The sequence below is a fragment of the Cebus imitator genome, unplaced genomic scaffold (assembly GCF_001604975.1).
Source record: "Cebus imitator isolate Cc_AM_T3 unplaced genomic scaffold, Cebus_imitator-1.0 Scaffold61, whole genome shotgun sequence".
Classification (NCBI taxonomy): domain Eukaryota; kingdom Metazoa; phylum Chordata; class Mammalia; order Primates; family Cebidae; genus Cebus; species Cebus imitator.
In genome coordinates, this window is record NW_016107376.1 from 6520378 (window position 1) to 6544981 (window position 24604).

A 24604-nucleotide genomic window follows, 5' to 3' on the forward strand; every position below is an offset into this window, starting at 1 on the left:
AAAAAAAAAAAAAAAAAAAAAAAAAAAAAAAAAAAAAAAAAAAAAAAAAAAAAAAAAAAAAACAAAAAAAAAAAAATAAAATAAAAAAATAAAATAAAATGAAATGTAAAAACAAGGAGCATATAGGACAATACTTGCCTTCACTTTTTAAAAGAAAACATTGAGGACGTCTAAGAAAATGGTTTGTTCCTTATTTCCCTCCTAGGACTCTGCCCGCAAACTTCTCATAGATTACTTACTCTCCTTTGGCTTTTGGTGGTGTTTGAGAGCAAAGTGTGAGAAGCCGTTTGGTAGCTCATTTTGCACAGCTGTTTCTTGCCTCATTTCCTGGTATTTCTTTGCTCTTTTGGACCCTAAATACCCGTCTCAAGCCCTTTGTGCCTTTTTGGCTTTCAGTGCTTATTTTCCCCGCCAGGACCCACGGCGTTCCCCCTTGGTGCCTGTCCTGGCCTCACATCTCCAGCAGTGATTACAGAGCGCTCCTGCCCCCGGCTGTGGCTGACCCCGCGCTTCTTACGCCTGCCCATGCATCACAAGAGTCCCATTATCCTCTTAGAACTGTGTACACACTCCTTTGTCTCCCATACTAGGCTATAAACTCCTGAAGGGAAGAGACTGTGTATCATATTTATTTTCTTTTTTTTTGGTCACATTGGGTCTCATATTTAGTAGTAGTACAATAAATATTTATTAAGTGGATGAGTGAACCCGATAGTATCGCAACAGATTTGAAAGGATCTTAGCTGTCCTTTAAATGTAAATGCCATGTATACACTGGGTTGCTTAATTATTTTCTACCTGTCATTCTCTGCTGAACAGGGTCCTCAGGCATGTGGAGATGTATTTGTGTCTAGGTGCTCCTTTTCATAGTATTTGATTCAACCAATTAAACGATTCTGTAGCCACTCTTTGGCCTTTCCTTTTCCATGGCATTCAGACTATGAGGTGTGGAACCCTTGGAGTTCTGGAGCGTCCTCCCAGGGCGGCTTCAGGAACCCGGTTCTGGTGCAGTCTCGTCAGCAGAGCTTTGCTCTTCTTTATTTATTGGGGTTCCACTTTAGATTGCACTTGGAAAAAAAAAAGGGCTTGTTTGGAAAACCGTTGCCCTGTTCCATAGACTGATGCTTTTCACAGCGTTTGTTGCTGAGTTCGACTCCCAGTCTTGTGTGTCCCTCATAAATATGGCTGTGGTCCCTGCAGGCTGCCAGTTGGGACCTTGATAGCATCTGCACATTAATGGGGTCTGGAATGAGGTGCCAGTTTCAGGTCCTGGATGCACAGCGTCCGCTTCAGATTCCTTTTCTTTCATCTCACTAGTGGAGGTTGAGTGGAGAGCTGCCCGCAGGCCTGAAGGCCCTAGCCCCACGCTCCCACCTGTCTCCCATTTGACAGGCTGCCCACCAGTCTATCCACAGCAAGGCTCCATACCAACCTCTACGAGTTTTTCCGAGGAAATATTTTGGACCATATAGTATTATCCTGGTCATCTTATTATTTCTCACTGATAAACTCAACTTTTTCTCTTTAACATGCTGTTACACCCCCACCCCCCAAAAATGCAAAGAGTTGGAAGCATTTTGCTTCAAAATATGTTCACAGTGTTGTGCCTCCACCTGCAGAACTTTTTTATTACCACAGGGAAGCATCCTCATTGCCACCTCTCTGGCAGATGCTTCTGCACTGTTTCTGCTATTTCTGAACTGGAAAGGCCAGCTCCTTGAGCGCATCTGTGGCCTAACCTCCAGGCTAGAAGCTACATTTTCAGTTCATTGTTTCTCTTGTTGATAAAGAACAATGTCCCACTCATAATACTCCATAGTATATTTAGAGATAATTAAGCCACTAAGCAGCCATTTATTTATTAGTGAAAGACCCAACCCTTCCTCATCTTTCCTTGTTCCTTTCATCTGTTCAGTTGGCTTTTTCATTATCTCAAGTTTCTCAAGGGCCTCTTAACTAGGACAAAACAGGACATGATGGTGTAATACTGAGTGTAGGTAGCGGTAGGGTTGGACCCCACTTCTTTCAGACACCGTCAGTCCTTTCTGCTCAGGTAAGTCACCGAGCATGGCACTGAATGATGGGTTTGACACTGGTGCAGGGAGAGCGAGTCAATCGGTTCTGATCAAGAGGACAGCTACTTGGCTCAGGGGTTGGGAATTCAGGAGGGATAGGTTTGACTCACTTTACCAGCTTGGAACCATATGACCATATGCAGTCATTAAAAAAAAAAAATTTAGTAATAAATGAATGTTTTGAGTTCTCTATGTGCTAGATTAGTAGAAAATCTAGTATCCCCTTATAAGTTGTCCTCCACCACCCCCCAAATTATCCGTGACCACCAGGGGCTTACTCAATGCAGAGGGGCCAGCCTACCAATGGATAGAACTGAAGTGTGGCTTCGTGCTCACCCCCATGCTCCTGTAGCTGCATTTGCCATTGCCTGCATATTATCCAAATTTTCTTCATCAAAAGTAGGCTTCATATCTCCACTCCCCTGCAACTGTCTTTTTCCAGTCCTCCTACTGGTGTTTGTATCTATTCAGTGACCCGAGCTGGAAACCTTGGGGTTATTATTCATGGATTCTTCCCACCCTCTGCAAATCCAGCTAATCCTCGAGCCCATTTGATTAAAATTCTTCAGTGTTTCTCTCTCCATCTCTCTCCATTTCCAGCACAAAAATCCTGGTAGACTTACGTCACCATTTATAGAGGCCTCCATGATAACATTCTAATGGGGTCCTCTACGCCATACCAGTTTCACCATAATTTTGCCAGAATTGTTTTTCTAAAGGATATATCTGATTATTTGCTATCCTTATATGAAAAGAGACCTGAATATGAAGTAACCCATTGGCTCCAGTGTACAGTTCTTCCAGTTCACCCTACACATGGTGTCCTAGTGGGGTAGCCTTACTATGTGTCCAGCTCCGTTGCCTGCCTCATCTCCTTTGAATCTTAAACTCCTGGCTTGTAGAACTGCTGCTTGGGAAGAGGGGTGCAAGGTAGTACACCTCTGTGAACTTCTGCCAGGGGCTAGAAGAGCAGTGTTTCAGGGAGCAAGAGAAGCAAGAGCTGCCAAGTCTCCACCGCAGCCTCAAGGGAAGGGAGAATGAATCATTTTCATGTGGGGGCCACCGGGAAGGCAGGATCCATGCGGAAGAGGCGGGTCTAGCTGCATCAAGTAAGAGAGCATGCCATCTGCAACCAGGAGGGCAGGTTGCCAAGCAGAGTTCTAGGGCACACAGCTAAAAGAGGCAGGGGTCAGTGGGCCAGGAAAACTAGGACCATTGTTGTGAGCAAGAAATCAATATAAAGGAATTTGGGTAAGAGAAGTTCAGAGATTTGCAGAGGAGTTGGGGGCACCTTTCCATGGTATCTCTGGAGCCTAAGAGGTACTTGGTAAATATTTGTCAAACAATTTATTTCTGGTACATTTTCATTCTTTCCTGTTATTTGTTTACTACCTTAGTGTTGCTCTCTGGACTTCGTTCTGTTTTTAATGAGCTGGCTTCTTTCAATTACTTAAGAAAGGTTTATGGAATGCCTACTGTGCATCAGCACTGGGACATTAGTAGGGCAGAGATAGGGTGACTGTTACCAGGAATTTTCCTAATAAGGAGGCACATAGATGGGCACATGTGCAGCTGCTCTGTTTTGGATGGAGTTCCTTGAGTTTCATTATTAATTTAACTGATAGCATTGTCCCCAGCAGCCACAAGAGTCCCCGACAAGCACCAGCAAGAGATCCACAAGCACGGGTCCCTTTGGGGCAGGCTCCCAGACAGGGGTCACATTGTGGGCCTCTAATGACACAAGCCCAGTGTGAGGGTTTAAGAAGTTTTCGTACTTGCAGACCCCGGGGGATATAGCGCACCCCTGGAGGCCACACACACACAGGCCAGGCGCACAGGCAGGGGAGAGAGGAACCCGTGGCCAGTTACCTTTATTGGGTTCAGAGTGTTAGACACAGGTTTCCTGTAGGGAGCTGTAGTTGATGGACTGAAAGCAAGCAGGCAGGGGTCGCAGGAGGCCACGCAGGGACTGAGAGAGGGTCACTGTGGCATATCTTCACAGTCCCCATGGAGTGCAAGGGCAGCAGGCCACCTCTAGTTATCCTATAGAGAGGTGGTCACCAGGCAGCAGCTGTGTAAAGCAGATGTCTGCATCGACCACGTTGAGGAACTGGGGGTGCAGTGAATAGAACTGGAAACTGTCAAGGTGACAGAGGCTTGCTTCTGGAATGAAACTCCCACTTACATTTAAAATGGATGCCAAGGCCACATAAAATCATGAGCGTTTGCTGCCCTCCCTCTGTTTCCTACCATCTTTTGTCATGATTACCTGCGAATAATCATGTTCCATGTGGTGGCTCCTTCTCTCCTAGCTACGTTGAGGGACACCTGGTGTGGTGACTTCTGTGTTGCCCTCATACTTAGCAGATCCTGCAAGACTTTGTGTCATAAATTCTTTGTGTAGAGGAACGTGATCCCGTGGAGTCCTGAAATTCAATGAGGGGAGAATCCCGCATGTGGTCTTACTAGATCTTGTCTAAGAAGCGTAGTTACTGAACTCTCCGCAGGATTTCAGGCTACCAGCCGGGTAGTCATGTGGCATGGATCCATTTTAGTAAGAGTTCTTTTCGTTCATTTTTCTTAAGAGGATTCAGCCTCTTCGAAAGAAATTAGGAAGAACGTACAGGTTTCCTTATAGCATCCTGTTTCGCTGAGAGCTCATTGCTCTAAAGAGCTTCCTTTTCCTGGTATCTATACATGGAGAAGTCATTGACTATAACCAGAAAGACCAATAGAAGTCAATGAATGCTTCCAATCTTAATCTCCTGTATACTTTTCACCATTTTTGTTTTTAACCAAAGAAGTTAGGTTCCACTATGATAGAAGTCCATCTCCTGAAAAGGATGCATGTGACTTCTAGAGCCACGAAATGCTTGGTTAACACTTTGGTGACCATGAAAATCCTGTGTCCCTGCTGGACTACTGTGTACTCTTCGGGTTATGGTTCAGACCTTTGATTTAGGATTTAGGAAACCAGAGAATATTCAGTGGCCTGTCTGGCATCTAGTAGCAAGTGGGTCTAGTTAGGAGGTGAGTCCAGTGTGGGATGTAATAGCAGCCCAGCCTGTCCTGTTCCTCGCTGGCACTGCGCCGCACCAACCAAGCTTCTACCGCTCGGCCTGCCAGTCTGCTCTCGGCACCCACTGTCCCCAGTTTATTTAGGTTGACTCAGCTTTTTTGTCATTGGCACTTTGAGTCTTCAGGCCTCGTTTCTGATCCTCTGCCCCATCTGCCCCAAATGTGCAAGGAAACCTCTTTCTTCCTGTCTGCCAAAGCCTGTCATTCATCATTCCCCACTGCGGAATGGAGCCCCAGAACTCCCTCCTCCTAGGCAGCAGCTGCAGGGGTGACCTGCTTAGCTGCTCCTGCTGCTTTGGGTGAAGAGTGTGTGACTCCTTAAACCCCAGAGACCATTCCTGAACGTACCGTCATCTCTCCTAAGAAGCTTTTCCCACCCTGCCCTTCTTCAGCCTTCCCTGCCACCTCTCAGCACAGACTTCTGCAGTTTGCCATATTCCATCCTTTTTTGTTACCTATTTATTTATTTATTTATTTATTTTGAGACTGAGTCTCACTCTGTCGCCAGGCTGGAGTACAGTGGCGCAATCTCAGCTCGCTGTAACCTCCGCCTCCTGTGTTCAAGTGATTCTTCTGTCTCAGCCTCCTGAGTAGCTGGGACTACAGGCTTGTCACCACACCCAGATAATTTTTGTATTTTTAGTAGAGATGGGGTTTCACCATGTTGGCCAGGCTGGTCTTGAACTCCTGACCTCAGGTGATCCTCCCGCCTCGGCCTCCCAAGGTGCTGAGATTACAGGCGTGAGCCACTGCGCCCGGCCCTGTGTTTCATCCTTGAAAACGTGCCACAGTGAGCTAGGCCGTGAGCATACTTCCTCTGAGCACGGCCCTGCTTCTGGCCTTCTGCCCTCTTCCTCTCAGCACCGTTTCTTCCTCCTCAGTTTCCCGACGTCCTGGTTTTTTGTGTATTTGTTTTGTTTTGTTTTGCCTTTGGGAGGCATGTTTCTGCACACCGCAAGGGCAGCCTACCGCCAGAACCCCTCATACCTGCCACCTTCCTCCCCCATCGCCACCTGCAGCTGAGGATGCTGGTTTTCAAAATGAAGATATAAAGTTATGCAAAACTCCAGTTGTATTTTCAGCCACAAACTTTTCAAAGGCATAAGTTTCGGAACTCTGAAACTGAGGTCATGACAAAGCAGATTTGCCCTCAGAAGGTTCCAGAATCCTTCTGACACCTTCCTTTTCTTAATGGTAGCCCTGTATACTAGCATTCTATGTACAGAGCAGAGGCAGGACCTTTGACAGAAGACACATACCTTCTTCTGTGATGTGTGGGTTCGCGTGAAGAAGCAAGCCGGCACGGACTCGAGAGCCGGGGCGGGCATCTACCCCGTTTGGCCTGGCTGTTGCCTCTCTTTTCTTTCTTTCTTTCTTTTATTATTATTATTTATTATTATTATTATTATTATTACTTTGAGACAAAGTTTCACTCTCGTTGCCCAAGCTGGAGTTCAATGGCATGATCTCGGCTCACTGCAACCTCTGCCTCCCGGGTTCAAGCAATTCTCCTGTCTCAGCCTCCCAAGTAGCTGGGATTACAGGCATGTGCCACCATGCCTGGCTAATTTTTGTATTTTTAGTAGAAATGGGGTTTCACCATATTAGCCTGGCTGGTCTCGACCATGTGACCTCAGGTGATCCGCCCACCTCAGCCTCCCAAAGTGCTGAAATTACAGGCATGAGCCACTGTGCCTAGCCGTGGCCATTCTTTTCAGGGAGTCTGGATTTGGGGGAGGCAGCCACCAACCTGTGCCAGCAAAGGCCAGTCTCTGCACGGCCGTTAATGCAGGCACTCCTGGCCTGATGGGGAGGGCTGTGGGTAGAAACCGCACAGGAAAGATACCTCCTCTTGCTTGAATTGTGATGTTAACTAGCCGGGAATGTATGTGTCTGGATGCTGAAATTAATACCCCATTTGCCTGTGGGTTTATCTTTCAGGATTCCTCTGAGGGCTTTTCCCGACACACCCTGTGCCATAGCTTCTTTAAGAAAGTAGTACATTTTGCTGACTCTGCCCTATTTAAATCTCGCTTGGTCATTCATTCTCATAAAATCTGGAATATGATTTATTGTTTACATATTGCAGTTTTCACAGGGGTTTGAAGTAGAGATAGTTTTATTACAAATTAGAGTATTTCTCCTCACACGCATATGCCAGCAACACACAGCAATATTGTAAATTTGGAAATCTGTGTTATTTCTGTGTGCACCCATGTTCAATTAGACAGAATTAATATACTCTGTCATGTTTTTAGTACCATTTTTTAAAACTGAAGATATTTATTTCAAAATAGTGAACAACAAATTCAAAATAAACTTCCCTATTTAGTAACATAACACATATATTAATAAGCGAAATATCTAACTGCACAACACCAAGTGGCTGGGTTATGTGCAGTTCCCAGTTCTACAGAGAAACCTGGCTTATGTGATCCGAGTGCATATTATATTGAACGTGCTGTATTTATTTGTAGGAGCTGTATTTTTCTTAACAGATGCTGTTAGTTCTTTTTTCCTTTTTCTTTTTTTTGAGATGGAGCTGGAGTGCAGTGGTGTGATCTCGGCTCACTGCAACCTCCCCCTCCCAGGTTCAAGCGATTCTCCTGCCTCAGCCTCCCAAGAAGCTGGGTCTACAGGTGTGCACCACCACATGCACCTAATTTTTGTATTTTTAGTAGAGATGGGGTTTCACTATGTTGGCTGGGAGGGTCTTGATCACTTAAGCTCATGATCTGCCCGCCTCGGCCTCCCAAAGTGTTGAGATTACAAGTGTGAGCCACAGCACCCAGCCAGTCTTTTTCTTACAGTTTAAATTTCAAGCATTTAGTAGGGTAACTGCATGAAAGTTTACACACACACACATACCTTGGCCTACGATTTTTTTTTTTTTTTTTTTTGAGACAGGGTTGGCCTCTGTCACCCAGGCTGGAGTGCAGTGGCATGATCTCAGCTCATTGCAACCTCCGCCTCAGGGTTCACACAATCCTTCCGCCTCAGCCTCTAAGTAGCTGGGACCACAGGCACATACCACCACGCTGGGCTACCTTTTGTACTTTTTGTAGAGACGAGGTTTCTTCGTATTGCCCGGGCTGGTCTCAAACTCCTGAGCTCAAGTGATCTGCCAATCTCAGCCTCCTAAAGTGCTGAGATTACAGGTGTGAGCCACCATGGCTGGCAGTGGCCTAAGATTTTATCTTCTGGGTTTGAGGGGGGAAAAAAGTCCATTTCTCTTCTTCTTTATGAAGAACTTCATCTTTATGAAGAACACTTCATCTTAAACTGGCAGATGCACAGTTTAAGAAGATAGTATGTTTGAAGGAGCTCCCAATAGATATCAGCATCCTCTGATATTATTATTGATGGAAAATATTTTCTATCTGTACAATATTATAGATAACCTCAAGTAATATTTATTAAGTACTCTTTAGTGCAGTATAGAAGTTCTTTAGTTTAAGAAAAATTTCCTGAGGGGGAGAAAAATCTTAAAAAAACAAGTCAGGCCAGGCACACTGGCTCACACCTGTAATCCCAACACTTCGGGATGCCGAGGCAGCGGATCACAAGGCTAGGGGATCAAGACCAGCCTGGCTGACACAGTGAAACCCTGTCTTACTAAAAATACAAAAATTAGCTGGGCATGGTGGCGTGTACCTTGTAGTCCCAGCTACTCTGGCATCTGAGGCAAGAGAATCGCTTGAACCTGGGAGACAGAGGTTGCAGTGAGCTGAGATTGAGGCACTGCACTCCAGCCTGGGCGACAGAGTAAGACTCTGTCTCAACAACAACAACAACAACAAAAACGTCAGTGTAGGTGAGGTGGGATTTCAAAGTGGCCCGTGACCTTTTGCACGCAGTGACACTGCAGGGGGGAGGTGGCAGTGGGTTTGGTGTGGGAGGAGGGCAGAGTGGGGAAGCTGCATTGCCGCCCTTCCCATGCTGGTACAGCCAGTGACCTCAAGTGGCAGGGGCCCCTCAGTCATCACCAGGGCTGATGTGATGGGAGTCAGGGTGCCAGAAAAACAAAGCCCCGCTCGCTTGCCACGCTGCCACTCGGCGCCCCCTGTCTCCTCGGCCCTCCTCTCTGAAGGCGATGTCTCCAGCAGCAGCGTATCATCCTGGAGGATGTTGTGTCAGTAGTGATGCCCGGCGTCTCTGCCAGTCCAGGCTTTCTTCCTTGCCCTCGCCCCGCCTGCCGAAGCTGACAGACAGTGAGCAGAGCGCGTTAGTGACCTGCCCGTTCCTCGCAGGTGGCTATGGCACATCAGGACGGAGGGCTTCTGCGGTCCAGTCCTATCCTTGACCTTGTCTCAGCCCGTTTCCTCATGACCTTCTCACTCAGAAAATGCTTCCAAAGAGGGGATTTCCTGTTTGTTGCCGATGACACACTCTCAAGAAACCTCTTTTATTGTAAGAGACTTGCAGAAAGAGCTTAAAATGAGATGCGGTAGGAATCGGATGGTTTTTTCAGACTGTAGCCAGTTCTCCTGCCTTTGCGTTTTACAGATTAAGTTTATAGAATCAGTCATCTTTCCCATTTCCAAAGAAGGGTTGTCTTTTCCTTTCTCTTCTTTTTGGTTAGTGAACGGTTTTTCTCTTTCACTAATTTAGAATGCTAACTTTGGCCCTGTTTCCATTAGGAGATGAAAGCATGGAAATAAAAAAGCAAATTACAGGGATGAGAAGACTGCTGAATGACAGCACCGGGCGGATATATCAGCGAGTTGGCAAAGAAGGAGAGAAGTTAAAAGAGGAGCCCCAGGACCTGGATTTAGTCTGGCCTCCGCGTCTGAACTCCTCTGCTGAGGCCCCGCAGAGCCTCCATCCGTCTTCACGTGGTGTGTGGAATGAGCTACCGCCCCAGAGTGGACAGTTCTCAGGGCACTATGGCACCCGTTCTAGAACCTTCCAAAGCCAGCCCCACCCTGCTGCAAGCTCCAACGGTACGGTTGTCAACAAACATTCAGAAGGCTCTCATGGGGATTTGTACTGTTGTGTTTTATTTCTAAATATTCATTGTGTTATTTGAGTTCAATTTATTAAACCCTCCCATAATTACCTGCCTTCACAGAGTTACTATAAAAGGCAGGGAGACACAAAGGACAATACCAGAGAGTATTAAAAAAAACAAAATCGAGAATTAGGAAAGATGGGGGTTCTATATTATAAGTGAAGATTTCCTGGTAGAGCTTTTAGCCCTTTAAGAAGTGAAAGTGGGCCAGGCGCAGTGGCTCACACCTGTAATCCCAACACTTTGGGAGGCCAAGGTGGGCGGTTCACCTGAGGTCAGGAGTTCGAGACCTGCCTGGCCAACGTGGTGAAAACCCCGCCTCTACTAAAAACACGCAAAAAATTAGCCGGGCGTGGTGGTGCGCACCTGTAATCCCAACTACGTGGGAGGCTGAGGCAGGAGAATTGCTTGAACCTGGGAGGCAGAGGTTGCGGAGAGCTGAGATCCCACCATTGCACTCCTGCCTGAGCAACAAGAGTGGAACTTCATCTCAAAAAATAAAAATAAAAAAAATTAAAGAGATTATTTTTTGCCTATATACAGATATTACCGTCACAAAAAAAAAAAACTGAACATTAGGGCAAAAAGAGCTGGCCATTGTCACTAAAAGAAGCTTCCTGGTCCTATGGTGTATTACTGACATATCCTCTCATTTACTCCTTCGCCTTCCCCATTATCAGAAGAGTCCCAGATAAAGCAGGGGCTGATAACCCAGCATCCCATGTCAGTACTGGACCCAGTGATCCATATTTTATAACATGCTTCATTAGCAATGGAAAGTATTCCTTTAAAGTAAAATTTTCTTAATTTAAGTTTCCTAATTGTTAAGAAAAGAATCAAACGACAGTTTTTCTTTTCAAAGCTTAAGGAAAAAACCTGATGCTTTCTGTGGTCATATTAGTTTTCTAGCCAACCACATTGGATGCTATAATACTTGTTCTGTAAACAGTGTAGAGATGTGCAGATCTATAGTTTTCACAAAGAGAACAAGAGAAAGGTAAGAAAGCATTTTCAGCTTCCTTAAGAAGTTAAGGATTTTTTTTCATACATTTTCATTTTCATTTTAATTCACAATATCCTTCAAGAAAAAGAGAACTGTTTTGGTTTCTTTATTTAAACACAGTTTGTGGTTCAGATGCATGAAAAGCCATCCTCAGACATTGGTGAGACAGCGAAGGACCCCAAAGATGTGTGGGTGTCTTCTCCTCCTCTCAATATTGCATAAGCCAGTATCAAAGTTCCCATGCTGGCATGTGTCCAGGTTAGAGGGACATGGCTCTTTAAAGACTCCTCTATAAAAATAAAAAGTCAGCTCTCTTTAAAATTAAAAAATGATTTATAACAAGCTGAAAAGGGTTGGTTTTGTCCTCTAAAAATGATAAAGATGGTACTTAGAATAGTGACTAGAAATATTTTTTAAGACCGTCCCAACTCTACTATGATGGAAGAGAGAATAAGAGACATAAAATACCCTTAGGTATGTATGAAGTTAATAAACCCCACATTGGCAAGTTTTAAGTAAACAGTGTTCTATTTCCCAGTATATATCAAGGACCGTGGATTTGCTTTGAAGGTATTAGTCAAGTTAGTAAAAGTTACAAACATAAATTCCCCCAAATCAGTTTGAAAATAGATACTGATTTTATGCTTTCAATAGAAACATGGCCAGGAGTGTCGGCTCATGCCTGTAGTTCTAACACTTTGGGAGGCCAAGATGACTGGATTGCTCGGACCAGCCTGGCCAACATGGCAAAACCCTATTTCTACTAAAAAATACAAAAATGAGCTGGGTGTGGTGACGCACGCCTGTAGTCCCAGCTACTTGGGAGGCTCAGGCAGGAGAATCACCTGAGCTTGGGTGGTGGAGGTTACAGTGAACCAAGATCGTGCCACTGCCCTAGAGCCTAATGCAAGACCCTGCCTCAAAAAAATAAATTAATTAATTAAAAAAGAAAGAAAAGAATATATTATGTATAACTGTGACTACTTTGGTATTTCATTGGGATTATTTGCAGTTTTAACACTGTAACATTACAGCTTTGCTACAATTTTGAATGTAAATAATTGGACTACTATGATCACTAAATTATCTTGAAGTATTTCATCGTTTTGCTCTGGTGAATTTTTCTATAGTATTCCCAAATAATGCGTATTACAGGATGTAAGGTATATAAAGTATAATTAAACATATAATTGGAACAAAACCGTAGAACTTACCTTGCTCCCCTCTGAGAAAATATAAGTGCTGGGAGTCTGTAAGCTGCTCCACTTATGGTGGTCAGGGTGAACAGGTGCTGGAGGGAACCCAGTGTAAGAGCAATTTCCCAATGTCCTATTTCATTCTAAGGACAGTAGAAGATACTTGCTTACCTATAAGGGAAACAGAGTAAGATAGGTTTACTAAGGAAAAGGCATTACTTTTTTTTTTTTTTTTTTTGAGACGGAGTCTCACTCTGTCACCCAGACCGGAGTGCAATGGCACGATCTTGGTTCACCACAACCTCCGCTTCCCGGGTTCAAGTGATTCTCCTGCCTCAGCCTCCCAAGTAGTTGGGATTATAGGCGCCCACCAGCATGCCCAGCTAATTTTTGTATTTTTAGTAGAGACAGGGATTCGCCATGTTGGTCAGGCTGGTCTCGAACTCCTGACCTCAGGTGATCCGCCCACCTCGGCTTCCCAAAGTGCTGGGATTGCAGGCATGAGCCACGGTACCTGGCTGGAAAAGGCATTCAATGTAAACAGTGAAAAAGAGGCTGTGGTGAGGGGAAGATAAGAAAGAGGAATGGAGAAAAGAGGTAGGAGGGTTTTATTTATTACATTGAAGAAAAGCCAGCCAGCCTGCCAATACCCTCGAACCCATCCAATTCAAATATACCCTCCCATCCCTACTCTCTGTCCTTCCCCACCCCAAACGCCACACCCAGAGAGGATTCTGAAACTTTCCGTGTGTGCACAGGTCTTTGTTTTTGAAATAGTGTGCTTAATATCAAAACTATTTTCAATAGAACACAATTCCTAATATGAACTCTTACGCACAGCTACCAAATATTTTTTGCAGGGCTGTTGTCAGGGTTTGTTTTCTGTGTGAGCTAGTGTGAGTGTGTTTAGAGTGAGTTTTGAGGTGTCATTGTTGGAGATGGACGGCTCTGACAATAGGGAGGCCTGCTGTGGCCACTCACTGTGTGTGTGTGTGTGTGTGTGTGCATGTGGGTTCCTGCACTGCACCACAGCACGCATCTTACAGTATGGGAGCCGGGATAATTAGATAAAGTCAGACCCCCAGATTTAGGCTGTGATAATTAGCGGGTCCGTTTCCCTTAGTCACAGCTTCATCGTAATTGCACATGCTTCAAAATCCTGCCAAGATACTTCTTTTTTCTCCCCACCTCTTTATGATTTTTTTGTTTGTTTGTTTGGAGTATGTCATTCTTCTCTTTCATGCTCAGGAGAACTTCCAGTGGTGAATTCATCAGTTGGATCAAACTGCTGTACTTGTAACTGCCAGTCAACGTTGCAGGCCATTCTGCAAGAACTCAAGACCATGAGGAAATTAATGCAAATTCAAGCAGGTACAAGGATCGGGCCTCAGAATGAGTCCTTTGATTTTTAATGCATATCTGACATCTTCTGTTGGAATGTTCATTGTGCTTTTATTAAAGCCTCCTCCTCACCTTGCTGGCTTGCTGTGCCTTTTCAAGTATCTGTTTTTTCCGCTTTCTCTGCAATCCATTTTTCCTTTAGCAAATCAAACATATTTTGTCTTGCTGCTGATACAGCTCATATAATTATGTGTATGTGCTTGATAGACTGCATTCCATGATCTCCTGGTACTTCACAAATGTCAGTTAATTAAATTTGGGAACAATTGTATATGGAGGAGCCCTCTAGGAAGCATGGGCTTCAGTGTTCAAGCACATAAGCAGATAAGAAATGTTGAGCCCCAGGCTGCACTCTGTGGCTTTTCTCTCTCCCGTTCAGGATGCCGTTCGGAAGCTCAGAGACCCTCCCACTCTGTCCTCATTGTTTCTGTGACTTCTCTTTTTATTTTCAGTGCTGTCAGGCAAGTTGCGGAACGGAAGAGCAGTGGATTTGTGGTTTGGGATTGGACGCCACTTTCTGCTCTTAGAGCTGTGTGATGTGTCTGAGCTTCCTGTTTCTCCTCTGTAAATGGAGAATTTGTGTCTAATTCATAGGGTTGTTGTCAAAATAGAATGATGTAGTAGATGTAAATGAACTTTCTAAGGCATGGTGCGAGCCTAAGCTGTTTTATTAGTGTCGTCTTCAAGTCCATGGAGCGTTCTATAGAAGCCTGTAAGTCTGGGTCTTCATTATAGCAGCTGTATTTTCTGATCTTCACAATTGAGGGAAAACAGAATTGTTTTTGTCCCAGATACAAGAAATAAATCATTTTATTAAGTTTTCCCTCTTGTCAAGGGAAATCACCCCTTGATCTTAGCCATGTCGTGACTGGCTTTCCTGCCCTTTCATCGGAAGGGCATTCAGGGAGGTCGCTCCTCAGAAGCTGTTCAGGATGCCATTTAGTGAATTCGAGTACAATTTTTGATAGAAAAAATTGCAAAACTTAAAAAAAAATTTTTTTAATTATAAAAATTATTTGGTTTTGGTAGAAAAAGCTTAATACTTAGATATATCAATCATCCAAGATCACATTGAAGCAGGATGAGCTACTTTCTGAAAAACAGCATCTTTTTAAGCACTGAATTTGGTTTTACCCCAAGGAAGCCTTTTGCTCAGGTCAATATGCATTGGACTGACCCTGCTCCACCATGATAATCTGTGTTCTTATTAACCTGGCAGAGGTTAACGTCTCCTAAATAAGGAGCTCAGAAAGAAAGGTTACTTTATGATGTTCGGATTCTTTTCTCCGAGGGGGAATTTGTTAGCACTTAAGAAAATATGCATATGAAATTGTAATGATTTATTTTGTCACTTAAGCTCCTTACTACTGAAATGGCAAGCTACAAATTGCAACCATTTAAATCCTTGACGGAAGCCTTTTTAGAATCTATTAAGTAAATGCCACTTTGTCGCTGTGTTTTCTTTTCTGAACCTTTGCAGATTAGGGAGGTAAACGATTCCAAAGCTGTAGGATGGCACAAAGGATAAACTGAATAAATTACTCTCCTTTAATTTTCTTAAACCTAAAAAATTTGTGTCATGTGGGTAGATTTACTTAAGGGTTTAATGCCTGAAGACTTAGATTTAAATTACATTTAGAAAGTTTCACCTTTCTTTTAAGAAGACAAGGAATAAGACCTAGAGGTAAGGTCTGGATGCCAGGTACTTGGGCTGTGCCTAGATTTGTGAAAGGAGAAGAAAACCTGAGATAGTCCCCGTGTTTCTTAAACCAAAGCATTGTCATTTTTAATTTAGGATCATGAGGCTTAGCAAGGCCTGGGGCCTAGACCATCATTATTCGTGGTCCCTTTGATTTTAGGGGTGCAGACCCAGCCTTGAGGTTGAATGCAGAAAAAGCAAAGAGAAGTTCCCAACTCTGGCCGCACAGTAGAATTTCTGGAAGAGCTTTCAGACAATACCTATTCCCAGGCTGCACGCCTGGAAGTGTCAGTTCCCTTAGTCTGGGCTGGGGCTGAGGCGTCTCAGTGTTTTCAAACTCGAGTGATTCTGATGTACAGCCAAGGTGGAGAAGCAGTGAGCTAGATGATGACTGGTTTAAAAACTTCTGTGCTTTTCCATAGTGCAGTTAGCTTGTTTCTAATATTTATGAATTTCTTTCAAATTTGGAGACAAAAATATTAGGATCAAAGTGTAAATATTCTTTATTTTCAGATGATAGGAGGTAAGAGGAAGTGATCCATGTATGTGCCTGTAAAGACCTTAGGTTTCACTTGTTTTATAGGATGATTTCTGTTGAAAAGCTGGGACATCCTGTAGTCATGTTTAGGAAGCCATATTAATATTTGAGGATTTAAACAGTGATGCCATGTTTCCCAATTACACTTTCCAAGAGAGTATTTTTGAATGGTTAGCAAACATTACTTCTCAGAGTGCACCTGTGACAACTGTAATTTGCCATCCTGGATTTCCTTAAGTATAGATTCAGTGTGAATACTTGGTCCCTGTGCAGGTACTATGCTTTTTGTCTTTGGAACTGTTTCTAGATTTCACTAATTTGTTTGACTTGCACAGAATGATATTGCTCCTTCAAGTATGCCAAACTGAGGTCTAGGGAAGTGGCCTGGTCTGAAGCCAGGTAGCAGAGTGCTCTGGAGGTGGTTGCTGTGTGGAGAATATTTGGTGAGGAAGGATTCACTAGTCCCAATTAGGTAACTAATAGGCTTTTCCCACCTGCTTACGGGTCCGTATTACAGAATCATCCCAGACTACTACTTTGGATCAGTCTTGCCCAAATGATCATCACTATTTCATCTTTGTCCATTTTGGCACCTGTAGATTATTAGGACCTGATCAGTCTAAACCCAAATGACAGTGGGAATAGTCGTGAAATAGGCTTATCGGGAAGCACGCCCGTCTCTACCTAAATTTAAGTTCCGAGGTTCTCATTTGTTTAAACATGTCCTGTGATTTATAAAGATACGCCCAAGTGTTTTCTCACAGTTCATGATCCTTTCTCTGGATTGAACCCAACAGCAGTACGCTGTCACGGTTCATCTGCAGTAAAGCTTTCTCCTGAGTATGTTTCTGCCTTTAGGACTTTAAAATGCTCCCGAGCTTGCGTTTGTTACTGTTTAGGTCCAGTGGGAGAATTATTTGGTGAGCTTCATCCTGGAGTTTTCCTCGTTTCGGTTTCAGTTTGTAGAGCACATGGATAGACCGGAGATAAGTTTTCCTGAGTCAGACACATGTGCCTGTACCATATTTTTGTTTATTATTCGCAGTTGGAACTCAAAACAGACAACAACCCCCAATTTCCCTTATATGCTCCCAGCGAACTGCTGTCTCACGAAAGAGAAATAAAAAGAAAAAAGTGCCCCCAAAGACTGTGGAACCTCTTACTGTGAAACAGAAGCCCAGCGGGTCCGAGGCCGAGGGGAAGGCAGCGGTGGCCTCTGAGCTACCTGCTGCCCAGGCGGCTGAGCCCACCTCCCCGGAGAAGAGCCGCGTGCTGGGATTCGGCATTGTTCTGGAATCACCTTCCTCAGATGTAAGTCGCTATTTTCTGGCTGCTGACTCTAATGCAATGTAACTTTCAGGAATTTTATAGTATTCGTACATTTCCCTTTTGACAGTTAGAGAAACTTGCAGGATATATGTGGGACAGAAGAAAAGAAGACTGGTAATATTTTTCTTGTCTAGAGCTTTCTTTTCTGAAAATTTCATGCCTTATTTATTTAGACAGGTTTCCAGTCTTTGCCTCCAAAAGGAGGAGGGTGATGGCATAAATAATCTGCTCCCTAATTTCTTTTGCATTTTTAATTTTGTAGTGGCAGTTTTCAATTTCCGTAGCGTAAAGACCTAAAAGAATATAATTAGATCTTTTGTAGACGGGCATAAATGAACAGAACCATGCAGATAAGGTCATACCTTTCTGGAAACACAAACTAATAATAAAAAAGGAGCAGTCGTGCTAATTCTATTTTATAGATGCAAGCCACACTGCTAATTAGGTGGCAGCGCCATGCCATTTACTCCGTGTAATGATAGGTTAACGCTTTGCAAAGGTTTTTCTATTTAATATCATAGCCAGAACATTGCCTCAGTCCAGAACGTTGCATGACATCCGAGATAACCATCCGACTTGCTATTTTACATTCATAGGGCCATAAATGAGTTTGTTTAATAGTGCACTATATTTGCAATTGCATTTCTGTTTACAATGTCTTTCTCTAAGTATGTTTGTGTTGTGAACACTAACTTGTTGGGAGAGTTCTTAAAATAAACAAGAATGGGGGATCTGTTATTATCCGATTGCATAGGATGAGAATCCTGCTGCGAGTTCCCACAGGCCTGTATAGGATTGGAGGTTGGCCGTATCTTTTAAACTTTACATAGGAAACAAATTGCTATTTTTTTAAAAAGTATTCACTTTGAAATTGTGGGAAGACAGTTTGCTAGAGTCTATCCACATTGGGTCTTACACAAAGGGAGGGGACAAAAATAATCATCTTGTGACTTTTTTAGATTGGAAAGTTGTTGGAACTTTTACCTAATCCTCAGTGTTAAGGGTTTTTTTTGTTTTTTTTTTTTGAAAAAAGAAATCTATAAACACATGCTACAAGTGTTAAGAAGTTCTTCCAGACTAAAAATTTAATTTAAAAAAATCATTCATGATGATAATGTTCTACCCTGGACCAGTCAGCTCATGCGATGGTATCATGTTGCTATTGCAGCTAGGGCTCTGAGTCAAACCCCAGGTAGATCACATACTCGGAAACAGAGGTAAATTCAATACAAAGCACATTCAGTTCTTACATTTTCTGAGCAATTTTTTTCTTTTTTGAGACAGAGTCTTGCTCTGCCGCCCAGGCTGGAGTGTAGTGGAGTGATCTCGGCTCACTGCAACCTCTGCTTCTTGGGTTCAAGTGATTCTCATACCTTAGCCTTCTGAGTAGCTGGGATTGCAGGTGTGTGTCACCACACCCAGCTAATGAAAACTGGGTTAGCTATTGATTGTCTTGGAAGAATAACATGCTTCTAAAGAAGAGTGAGGCCGGGCACAGTGGCTTATACCTGTAATACTAGCACTTTGGGAGGACAAGGTGGGTGGGATCACCTGAGGTCAGGAGTTCAAGACCAACCTGGTCAACATGGTGAAACCCCATCTCTACTAAAAATACAAAAATTAGCCGGACGTGATGACACATGCCTATAGTCCCAGCTACTCAAGACTTGAACCACTTGAACCCAGGAGGCAGAGGTTGCAGTGAGCCGAGATCACACCACTGCACTCCAGCCTGGGTGACACAGTGAGACTCCGTCTCAGAAAAAAAATAAAAACAAAAAGCAAAATAGTAGGATTGGGCAAGTGGCCCAGTGTTGCTGGAACAGCTGTCTGGCTGGCATTGGTAAAAGTAGGGTGGAGTGAGAGTGCAAAAGTCTAGGTGTACGGTGGTGAGGCCTTCAGCCTTACCTGTGGGCTGGAGGGGGCCATTGCAAGTTTCCAGTAAAGGAAGAATTGTGCCTGTATTGTAGAACCGTAGCTGGAACAGCATGTGGCTGACAGAGCGATGGAGAGAGTGGGAGGAAGATGTGTGCGGCCCGCAAGGCAGGAGATCAGGAGGGCTGGACAGGAGCAGTGTGCCTGGAAGGAGGAGCAGGGCGAGCCGCTCAGGAGGGATGCAGAGACTGAGTGGGAAGTGAGTCCTGGATTCCCGTCTGGGAAACTCACTGGGTTACCAGCTGGGACTTTAACTGAGATGCAGAGCAGGGGCAGCATAGGCTTTCAGCTCTGGATGGAAGGAATAGTGAATTTCATATCCTCAACATGTTCGCTAGATACCTCCAGCACAGGAGAAAGATTAGCACTAGAAATGATGGACAGTGACGCTGGAAACCCATGCTTTATCGCTTTTGTAAATGTAGAGTTTTCAGTGTATAGAGTTCCCCTGTTTGCATTGTGACTCTTAGTGTCACCCAAATGCCAGTGTGTATACCCATGGCACAAACACGAACGTAAGGGCCCACAGGAGTTGTCAATCATGGCAGATCAGCCACTGTCTTCAAACTGGTAACAGTAGTCCCTACTCAGACACAGAAAAACACTAAGTTCCAATCGGAACCAACCGAAATGTCAAAACGACAGAGTATTGTGCGCGTCAAATGAGACACAGTATATGGGAAAATCCTGTTGCAGTGCCTGGCACATAAAAGGTACTCAGTGTTATTTGTTTAACCTGTGAAGGAGGAAACATACATTTGCATTAAGCTCAATGTACAAAATGATCTTAGGAAGCATGCAGTCTAGGACTTAGCTCTAAGGAGAGCCCCCTTCTCAGTTTCACTGCAGTTCACTGTTTTCCCTCTTCCTCCTCTCTGTACCTACCTACTCCCCGTCAGGGCTCTACTGTGATTTGAACGATCCTCCTGGATAGAACTTCCTGTACTGTTTGGTAATCATTTACATGATAATCTATCCTTCCACCCCAGCTTCTCGAGAGCAGAGACAGACTATGATTAATAGTAATAATACTTACTATCTGCTTTCTATGGGCAGCCTGCACAGGTTCACACAGCCAAGAAAAGTGGAGTATGTCCGCCACCCCAGGTCTGTCATCTGCCCTTGTCGGCTGCAGGAAGGACTGGTGGGTGCCTATTCTAGCCCAATGCCTGTGTGTGAGGGACACCCAGTCACTGTTGAGGGTCTGATTATCATATGAAAGACTGAAAGTTTCAGCTGTTGCTGTTGATGCTGTGTACTTGGCAGTTTCTTGGGGAGAGCTTCACAGGTCAGGGAGCAGGCTCTGAGGTCAAGCTGCCTGGGTTAGATTCTCAGATTTGTGACCCTGAGCAAGTGAGCCTGACCTCTCCCCTCTCCATCTCTCTCTGTAGAACGGGGGTAGCAAGTGCTTATCTCCTGGAATTGGCCTATTGGAGGAATTAGATGACGTCATCCTTGCGGAGCACTGGGAACAGCATCTGGCTCATTTTAAGCATTCAATAAATATTAGTTCTTTTTCTTTTTTCATTTTTTCCATTTTTTTGAGACGGAATCTCTCTCTGTTGCCCAGGCTGGAGTACACTGGCAACAATCTCATCTCACTGCAACCTCCACCTCCCGGGTTCAAGCAGCTCTCCTACCTCAGCCTCCTGAGCAGCTGGGATTATAGGTGCCCACCATCAGGCCCAGCCAATTTTTTTGTATTTTTAGTAGAGAGGGGGTTCCACCACATTGGCCAGGCTGGTCTCGAACTCCTGACCTCAAGTAATCTGCCCACCTTGGCCTCCCAAAGTGCTGGGACTATAAGGCGTGAGCCACCATGCCTGGCCTATTAGGGTTCTTTTTTTAACCTTAGCATTCTTACCTAAGTATCTTTATGGGAATAAATATTTTAAAATAAAACTTACCTATCAATGAACAAATACACTTGAACAAATAGTGTTTTTCGAAACGGAATAGCCTGAAATATTTCTCTTTTAGGGCAGGACTATTTGGCTCTTTTGAAAGTAGCACAGAAGCAGAAACCCCAAACTAAATTTCACATTTAAATATAGTATTCAGTTTTTTATCCATGAGTTCACAACCCAATACTCTACCAAGGTTGAGACAAGACAGTTGTGAGCTTCTTATGGTCACTGTTTTTCAAGATTGCATGTACTGATTTGTGTTTTCAGAGCAGATATACCTGGCCTAAGTTTGTTTTGTTGTTTCTTTTTGTTTCTTGTTTTTCGGCTTTGGCGAAATACTCAGACTAGTTTTTAACAATGTTTTAATAATAGAAAATGTTTTTCTATTTGTTCTTACTATAAATAGTCTCTAGTAATCCTAGATTATGCCAGTTTAAAAGTTTACAGAAGATAAATTGTGGATATTCATCAGAATATCTATATCTGAAATCTGCTTTTTTTTTTTAAATTGAGACAGAGTCTCACTCTGTCATCGAGGCAGGAGTGCAGTGGTGTGATAGCAGCTCACTGCAACCTCCACCTTCTGGGCTCAAGCCATGCTCCTCCCTCAGCCTCCAAAGTAGCTGGGACTACAGGCGCCTACCACCACGCCCGGCTAATTTTTGCGTTTTTAATAGAGATGGAGTTTTACCATGTTGGCCAGGCTGGTCTCAAACTCCTGGCCTCAAGTGATCCGTCCACTTTGAACTCCCAGAGTGCTGGGATTACAGGCATGAGCCACCGTGCCTGGCCTTGAAATCTGTTTTCTTAACACCTTCTTGGTCCAATACAGTGATCCCCTGGGGTGATGTAATGTAAACCAAACAAATGATTTTTTAAATTTACTCATTGACACATTGGGATTGAGGCCGTGTATGCCTGAGAGTATAATTCCAGCGCAGGCTGTGGGAGTTCTGATCCTTTCTTCATCATGTATTAGCTGGATAATCTTAATCAAATTACTTCACTTCTCTGAGCCATAGGTTTTGCATCTGCAAATTGGGGATAATAATAGTAGCCATTTCAAAGGGTGAAGATCAAATTAGAAAAAAATCTGTATAATATGTGTTAGCCTAGGGCTTGGAATACAGTAAGTAGCAAATAAATATTCATTATATCACTGTTTTCCAAGGCATACTGAAGTGTATGAAATAGTCCCTGCCCTTGAAGGAGCACATGGAGGAAAATTCACAAACAGTAATTATGATAGTGTGGGATGCAAGCTATGGCACAGGCAGGCAGGTTACCTGGAGCCTGGAGAGTCTCAGAGTGGACATCTTGGAGGAACCATTCCAGTGGCCTTCGGAGAGAAGAAGCTAGGTTGCAGTGGTTAGACTCTTACACATTTTGGCTCAAATATCTTCAGCATAAATCAAGCCCTGGTCTTCAGAGTCATTAATTCATTACCTGAGGAAGGAAGAAGCCAAAGGCCTCTCTAAAAGATGGGAATGTCTCATTATGCAAGTACATGGAGAAACTTTCAAGGGACCAAACAGTATTCTCTTTTCTAAAATTAAATGCTTAGTCCTACCAAAATATTGTCCACTAAAAATGTCTGTGAAGAATTGGCTGTTGGATGACTTCTTGTCGTTTTTATCCTGTTCAACATTCACTGTAGGCTCTCCTGTAAATTACACATACTTTTGGATAGGACTTTTGGCTGAGCATTTTTTGCTTAATGAAAAGAGGGCAGCCACCTTCCACTGTGAGCCTCAACATAGGACCCACGCGTGCTTCTCCCTCATCCACACTACGGTTCAGGCCCGCTATGTCCCCAGGCCACCTCTGTTCTGAGCTGCTCGACAGGAACATTCATGCCGGTGAGTGTCCAGTCCCACACGCTCTTGTGGCCATCCTCCTCGTGGGCCGTGTTCTCAGCATAGCATTTAATAGTTGACAGGCTAAGCATGTTGGCTTCTGCCTATAATCCCAGCACTTTGGGAGGCCAAGGCAGGAGGATTGCTTGAGGCCAAGAGTTTGAGACCAGCCTGGGCAGCGAAGCGAGACCCCCCCACACACACAAAATATATAAATACATATATTTTAAAAATTGGCTGGGCATGGTAGCATATGCCTGTAATCCCAGCACTTTGGGAGGCTGAGGAGGGAGGATCACTGGAGGCCAGGAATTCAAGACCAGCCCAGGCAACAAAGCAAGACCCTTTCTCTACAAAAAAAAAAAAAATTTTTTTAATTTACCGGGCACACACTTGTAGCCCAAGCTACTTGGGAGGTTGAAGTGAGAGGATCACTTGAACCCGAGAGTTGGAGGCTGCAGTGAGCTATGATCGTGCCACTGTACATGAGCCTCGGCACTAGATTGAGATCCTGTCTCTAAAAAATATAAATAAATAAAATTTAAGAATAGAAAATAAATGATAACAGTGATTCTTGCTATGTCCACCTGGGGCGGACCTAGTTACTGGAACATTTAGTTTTTATCAGACAGAAGCAGATCACATTTATGAGCAAAATTAAATCAGTTATGAGGGAAGTTTGTGTTTTAAAATTTCGTAAACCGAAGAACATTTTCCTCAAAGTAAATCTAATACACTGCAAAATAAACACTAAGAACAAAAGATCGTTGTGTATAGTAGCATGTACATAGACTAAATTCACATCCTTTAAGCATTCTTATAAATCCTGTTACAAGCTTTTCAGCCCCAAATCAGTTAGTTTTGTTCAGCAGAATGCTGCCTCTTTGTCTATAGTTTTCTTTCAGCATTTTGTCCTGAGCCAGCCTGAGACTGACCCGCAAATCCCCACCAGCAGATGACCTTGTCCAAACAGTCCTGTGCACGTGCCTGCAAAGGGGATCCTATATCATACACAGAATCTACACACTATTGTGTGTAATTTATTAATCTGCCATTGAGGCCGGGCTCGGTGGCTCATGCCTGTAATCCCAGCACTTTGGGAGGCCAAGGCGGGTGAATCACGAGGTCAAGAGATCGAGACCATCCTGGTCAACGTGGTGAAACCCCGTGTCTACTAAAAATACAAAAAATTAGCTGGGCATGGTGGCGCGTGCCTGTAATCCCAGCTACTTAGGAGGCTGAGGCAGGAGAATTGCCTGAACCCAGGAGGCAGAGGTTGCGGTGAGCCGAGATCGCGCCATTGCACTCCAGCCTGGGTAACAAGAGTGAAACTCCGCCTCAAAAAAAAAAAAAAAATCTGCCATTGAAAATCTGGGGTTAATGCCCAGTGTGATTATTTGTGAGCTTCTTTTAACCAGTGACCACATGTTGCTTGCTATGTGTCTTACTGTCACTTACTTATTAATACCTTATATAAAATAGCCTGTTAGAAATATTCCCTCAATGGTTAGCTATCATGATCTCCTAAAAGTTGTCTTACATTTTATTCTTTTTTTTTTTTTTTTTTTTTTTTTTT

The 24604-nt window shown here is 43.8% G+C and overlaps 1 protein-coding gene across 10 annotated transcripts in view; it reads left to right on the forward strand.

Annotated features, from left to right (window-relative positions):
• BEND7 (BEN domain containing 7) overlaps positions 1-24604 on the forward strand; it is a 92319-nt gene that overhangs the window by 22915 nt on the left and 44800 nt on the right. For all 10 annotated transcript variants that reach the window (XM_037739023.1, XM_017529839.2, XM_017529837.2 and 7 more), the window contains 3 exons: positions 9794-10096; positions 13612-13734; positions 17047-17312. In XM_037739023.1, the coding sequence (XP_037594951.1) occupies positions 9794-10096; positions 13612-13734; positions 17047-17312 (692 nt within the window). The remainder of the gene's footprint in view (positions 1-9793; positions 10097-13611; positions 13735-17046; positions 17313-24604) is intronic.